The sequence below is a fragment of the Pangasianodon hypophthalmus genome, chromosome 11 (assembly GCF_027358585.1).
Source record: "Pangasianodon hypophthalmus isolate fPanHyp1 chromosome 11, fPanHyp1.pri, whole genome shotgun sequence".
In the NCBI taxonomy this organism is placed as follows: Eukaryota; Metazoa; Chordata; class Actinopteri; order Siluriformes; family Pangasiidae; genus Pangasianodon; species Pangasianodon hypophthalmus.
In genome coordinates, this window is record NC_069720.1 from 14,466,384 (window position 1) to 14,473,034 (window position 6,651).

At 37.9% G+C, this 6,651-nt stretch overlaps 1 protein-coding gene across 1 annotated transcript in view; it reads right to left on the reverse strand.

Moving 5' to 3' along the window:
- Window positions 1-1,769: 1,769 nt before the first annotated feature.
- The window catches only part of matk (megakaryocyte-associated tyrosine kinase), a 14,405-nt gene continuing 9,523 nt past the window's right edge, over window positions 1,770-6,651 (reverse strand). The window contains exons 11-13 of the mRNA XM_026926414.3: window positions 6,527-6,651; window positions 3,226-3,312; window positions 1,770-2,582 (exon numbers count right to left, since the gene is read on the reverse strand). The exon at window positions 6,527-6,651 is cut by the window's right edge and continues 71 nt beyond it. Coding sequence (XP_026782215.3) covers window positions 2,391-2,582; window positions 3,226-3,312; window positions 6,527-6,651 — 404 coding nt within the window. The 3' untranslated portion in view covers window positions 1,770-2,390. The remainder of the gene's footprint in view (window positions 2,583-3,225; window positions 3,313-6,526) is intronic.

The following is a 6,651-nucleotide window of genomic DNA, read 5'->3' on the forward strand; positions in this document are numbered from 1 at the left end:
AGTTTGTCTAATTCAATAAGTAAGGAATACAATAAAAGAGATAGGCTCTCTCCCTTGTTAATAAGAGTAAATAAGTTGTTAAAAAGTAAATAAGACAAAAATGCAGCTTGTCAAGATTTTCCTATGGCAGTAAACATAATGATACAACTTTAATTTTAAGAGCTCTAGCGCACTGGAGAGTCATTCCATAAATGTTACATAAGAATAGTTTATTGAAAAAAATTCTAACTGCCATGGTTTTTTTTTAACCTAAATGTAGTCGGTTACAATGTGTGGTATTCAGGGTAAAGAGAAAGCTATGTTAATTTTGCTTAGGTAGCTTACAATAAAGATGTGTTAAACAACTTAGAAAATGGCACCTTTGGTGGCAGACCACCCAATTTTAGTTGAGTAGAGGAACAGAGAGTATTAAAGTAAATTAAAGTAAATAACAATATTTGGTTGCATATCCCTTGCTTACAGTAACTGCTTCAAGCTGGCAAACCACTGACGTCACCAAACTATTGCATTCTTCTTTTTCAGTGCTTTTCCAGGCTTGTACTGCAGTTTCTTTCAGTTGTTGTTTGTGTTGGAGGGGGGTTTCTCCCTTCAGTCTCCTCTTCAGGGGTTGAAATTCATGCTCAATTGGGTTAAGGTCTGGTGACTGACTTGGCCAGTCTAAAACCTTCCACTTTTCCCCCTGATGAAGTCCTTTGTTGTGTTAGCAGTGTGTTTTGGGTCACTGTCTTGCTGCATGACGAAGTTCCTCCCAATTAGATTGATGCATTTATTTGACAGACAGAATGTTTCTGTAGACTTCTGAATTCATTCTGCTGCTACCATCATGAGTTACACATACATGATTCACTTGAAAAATGGGTGGGGTCAAACAAAAAGTGCCATGTTCTGTTGTTTACCACATCTAGAAGTAAGTATCAGGAAATGAAAGCTGAAATTCTGATCTATCATCTGATAGTCATCTTTTGATCTCAAACCCAAATGTCTTCAGTATACAGCAAAAATAAAAGATTTGGCCGTACATTCGTACCTTAACGTTTTCACACTTTGGAGGAAAGGTGCCATATAAATTGAGTTATTGTTTTTAGCACATATACACTGCCAAGGATATTGTCTTTGACATTGTGCACATCATGGTGGAAATATCATAAGAGAAGACACTAACTTCAAAGCACAACAGAGACGGTTTACATGTTTTTTTTTTTCTGTGAAATTCCCTTGATTATCTATGATGTCCTCTTAAGAATTACTATTTTTTTGCTTTAAGAATGGCTCATTGTCCTGTTTGAGGCTTAAAAGAAACACAGAGAAAATCGAGTATTGTTTTGGGTAACCGTTGTCCTATATTTCTGATGGTTACATATTTGTCTATTTTTATTATTATTGTCTATTACTAACATTATTGCAAGTCAGCCCTCTTGGACTTATACAACTGTACCAGTGATAGTTTGTCTTATAAATCTGGAACTAATGTTTGCGTACCAGGTGAGTTTTTCTGTGTTCCTTCTTCAATTATCTTGCATTTTTTCGGTTAGTTGGTGGAAACTCAGTCTTGCAGCTCTTTAATAGCTCTACAGTTGGAATGTATTTTGCCTCACATATAAGTCGCTTTGGATAAAAGCATCTGCCAAATGAATAAATGTAAATGAAAAAAAGATTTTTAAAGGATAGAGCTGTAGTAATCATTCCTTGCTTATATCAGCAATAACATTCCAGATTTGTCATGTTAAGCTTAGCATATTCCAAGACAATTACAACATAAAACAAGTAGATACTCGTGATCTTGAATTTTAATCCCCAGAAGAGTCCGTCTCTCCTCCTGCATTTGTGCTGTTTACATTTATCCTCTGAAGACAGAGAGACAAACAAATTATCTTTGAAAAATTCTCAAAAATGCAGTATAGAACAAAAGTTCTCAGCAGACCAAAATGTAGCACTGAGTCTTATGATGTGTAGATTAAAGAGAGATTCTTCTCCACAAATTTCAATTAAGCACAAAGGTTTGCTGCTTAATTTTATCTTCTGAGTTGAGCCACAGGTCATATTCCTTCCATATATCCACAGTCCATAGCAACATTTTATAACTGTCTTTTCAGTTCTGCCAGCTTTCAAAACATAAATATGAGCTTCATGCTGCCTTTTGCTTCGAGGTCTGTATCCTCACTTAAGAAGATTACACATCCATTGTGAAATGTCCTTTTGAAATAAAGTGTTAGATAAATAAAAATAAATTAGCAAGTGACATATAGAGAGTATATTCCGTGTCAACTCTTGGTGAACAGGTTACAGCAGGAACCTTGTTACTGTGTCCAATACAGTATAGTGTAATTATTTGTGAATAAAATGTCTGGTCTGCTATGAAGAAAGCAGATGTGCGAATGGAGAAAATGATGTCAGGACTCTGTGGGGGACTCGTGTTTGTTCAGCTCAGCCTGTAGACGCTCTTTGAGCTTATGGAATGACGGTCTCATTTTGGGGTCCTTCTCCCAGCAGAGCCTCATGATGGCATAGATCTCAGATGGACAGTCTTCAGGCGGCTCCATGCGGTATCCCTCCTCCACTTTCTCCTTCACCTCCTTCAGAGTCTACAGGGAAGAACAGAAAATATATTAAAATTTATTACATTTGTTTATTTAAAAATAAATGTAAATAAAAATCCTTGCACTGTGAATTCCGTTGTGAGCAGTGCCATGGAAAAGTGCTTTCGAAGCAGCGGGTTACACATCAATATCCCGTCTTACACAGCTAGTTTAGAGTCTGATCAGCAGTGAATACCAGCTCAAACGGGTAGATTGAGACTCATTTTTGGATACTACTGAGGCCACAGTTGAACATGGTTGAAAAACCTCCCAGACACTGCTGTACACATCGCATCCTCTGTCCACCATTAGCCATAAGAAGCTTCCATGCTGCATACTCTCAGTTTCAGTATCAATAATTTCAGCTGAGCTGCCAGCTTGTCCACACAAGTTCATTTTAAGAATTGGTTCTTGACATTATTATTTTCACCCATTACAATTTTCAAGTCGGGAAACTCGCCCACTGCTCCAGGTCAGGCTGAGCAAGGATTATGGAAAGCTATGCGGCACTTTGGTTACTTTCAAATCGAATGATAACAAAACTAAGGGGAGAAGTCTGGGTACAGGCAACAGGATTGGGATTTGAACAGGAATGACTGGTCACATAATGCTACAAATTCAACCAACACAAATCTGTCAATCAACTCACCATCTTGGGGTAGGGCTGTCTGCCAAAGGAGAAAGTTTCCCATAGAAGCACACCGTAACTCCAAATATCTGACCGTGTAGAGAACTTCTAAAAAAAAAAATACATATATACATGTATACAGTCATGTAAAATAATGAGGACACCCAATTAAATATTCAGTTCTTTATTAAGAAATGTCAACATGTCAATTTCTGATCTAGTTTTAGTTTGTACCTGTAGATGAAAGTGATGTAATTGCATGTAAACAACAAAAAATCACTTTGTTTTCTCTTATTATACAAAAGAAATCAACAAAAATGAGTATTTCAACTGAAGAAAAAGTTAGGACACCCTATGCCCTAATAGCTAGTGTTTCCCCCTTTTGCTGAAATAACCTCAATGAGACATTTCTTGTAGCCATCTACCAGTTTCTGACATCGACTGGAAGAAAGTTTCCCCCACTCCTCAATGCAGAATTCTTTCAGCTGTGTGATGTTTGAGGGGTTTCTTGCATGCCCAGTCCATTTCAAATCACCCCACAGGATCTCAATAGGATTTAGATCTGGGCTTTGACTTGGCCATTCCAGAACTCTCCATTTTTTACTTTTCAGCCAGTCCTTGGTGGATTTACAGGTATGTTTTGAATCATTGTCATGTTGCAAGGTCCAGTTCCGCTTCAGCTTCAATTTTTTGACAGATGGTCTCACATGTTCCTCAAGCACCTTCTGATACAATGTAGAATTCATAGTGGATTCTGTGATGGTGAGCTGGCCAGGTCCCGCTGCAGCAAAGCATTCCCAAACCATAACACTTCTACCTCCATGTTTCACAGTTGGTATGAGGTTCTTTTGCTGAAATGCTGTATTTGGTTTACACCAAACATGCCCTCTGTTATGCTGTCCAAATAATTCAATTTTAGACTCATCTGTCCAAAGCACATTATTCCAGAAGTCTTGGCCTTTGTCTATGTGTTCTTTGGCAAACCTCAGTCTTTTTTAGAAGACCCTCATGTTTTTCTTAGACAGCAAAGGTTTCCTCCTTGCACACCTCCCATGATAATTAAAGTTGTGCAGTCTCTTTCTGATTGTAGATTCATGCACTTTGAGATCAACTGTAGCAAGAGCTTGCTGTAGGTCCCGTGATGATATTTTAGAGTTTTTGGCAACTTCTTTAGGCATCTTGCGGTCTGCTCATGGGGTGAATTTGCTTGGACGGAAGGACCTGGCCATGTTGGCAGCTGTTTTAAATGTTCTCCACTTGTAAATGATTTTCTGGACAGTGGAATGGCTGATTACAAATTCTTTTGAGATCTTTTTATATCCCTTACCAGACTCATAAGCATCAACAGTCTTCTTTCTGAAGGCCTCAGAGAGCTCTTTGGATGTCACCATGGTGATACCTCTCACTTCAACAATTAAGAGCAAACCAAACTAAATGTCTGAGGTTTAAATAAGGCAAGCCTCCTTCAAAATGCTCTGTAACGATGTTCTAATAATTTGCACCTGATTTGATACACATGTAGGTAATTTTAGCCATTTTAAGTACAAATAAATGTGGGGGTGTCCTTACTTTTTCCTCACAAGAAATTGGATTTTTTAAATGATTTTACAGATCATTTTAAAAAGACTTTTCTTTGGTTTTATTTGTTTAGTTATATTACTTGAATCTCCCAATATTGTTAAAATGAAGATCAAATGTCCATATGTTTAACTATGTTTAAAAAAACACAGACTTTCATGGGGTGTCCTAATTTTTTCACATGACTGTATATACAGTCAGGTCCGGAAGCATTTGGACAATGACAGAGTTTTTGTGATTTTGCCTTCATACACCACCACAGTGGATTTTAATTAAAAACAATCAAGATGTAATCGAAGTGTAAACTTTCAGCTTTATTTTTTAGAGGTTCCACAAAAATATGGCATTTACCATTTAGGAATTACAGTCATTTTAAGCAAAGTACTTCCATTTTCAGGGGCTCAAAGGTATTTGGACAATTGACTGACAAGAAGTTAATTGACCAGGTGCGGTCCATTCCCTCGTTACTTCAAGACAAATGAAGCAGATAAAAGGTCTGGAGTTACTATCAGGTATTGAGTTGGCATTTGGCAGCTGTTCGACTGGAGCTATCAATATGAAGTCCAAGGAGATCTCATTGCAAGTGAAGGAGACCATCAAAAACCTTAGGTGTGGCCAAATCAACAGTTGGGTACATTCTTAAAAAGAAAGAAAGCACTGGTGAGCTCAACAACATTGAAAGGCCTGGAAGACCATGGAAGACAACTAAAGTGGTGGATTGCAGAATCCTTTCCTTGGTGAAGAAAAACCCCTTCACAACATCAACAGAAGTCAAGAATACTCTGGAGAAGGTAGGCGTATCATTGTCAAAATCTAAAATCAAGAGACGCCTTCATGAATGTAAATACAGAGGGTTTACAAGGTGAAAAACACTGGTTAGAACAGGAAAGCCAGATTAGACTTTGCTAGAAAACATCTAAAAAAGCCTCCCATGTTCTGGAATAAGATTCTTTGGACTGATGAAACCAAGATTAGCTTGTACCAGAATGATGGGAAGAGAAAAGTATGTCAAAAGAAAGGAACAGCTCATGATCCAAAGTATACCACATCATGTGTCAAACTTGGTGGAGGAAGTGTTATGGCATGGGAATGTATGGCTGCCAATGGAACGGGCTCACTGGTGTTTACTGCTGACAGAAGTAGCAAGATGAATTCTTAGGGCTACACTCTCTGCTCGCATTCAGCCAAATGCTACAAAACTGATAGGACGCCGCTTCACAGTGCAGGTGGATAATGACCCTAAACATACTGCGAAAGCAACTCAAGACTTTTTGAAGGCAAAGAAATGGAATATTCTTCAATGGCCAAGTCAGTTGCCTGATCTCAACCCAATAGAGCATGCTTTTCACTTACTGAAGACAAGACTGAAGTCAGAAAGTCCCACAAACAAGCAGCAACTGAAGGTGGCTGCAGTGAAGGCCTGGCAAAGCATCTCCAGGGAGGAAACTCAGAATTTGAGTTTTGAGAACATAGGCTCCAGACTTCAGGCAGTCATTGACTGCAAAGGATTTTCATCCACGTATTAAAATTATGGTTATATTTACAATTATGTCACTTTGTCCAAATATATATATATATATATATATATATATATATAATGTGTGTGCGTGTGTGTGTGTAATTAATATGTATGTCTTCCTTTGAAAGACTTTTTTATACAAAGCTGCTTATAAATGACTCTGGACATATGGTAGTCTAAACAGTGTAAATCTGAATTGTTTCCTAATTAGAGGAACTTTCTCACCTTGTTGTTTAAGGCCTCAGGTGCAGTCCATTTCACAGGTAACTTTGCAACATCAATGCTCTGACAGTCAACCATGGCCAGGCCAAAATCACTGATTTTGGCAATATTGTCCTCAGATATGAGGA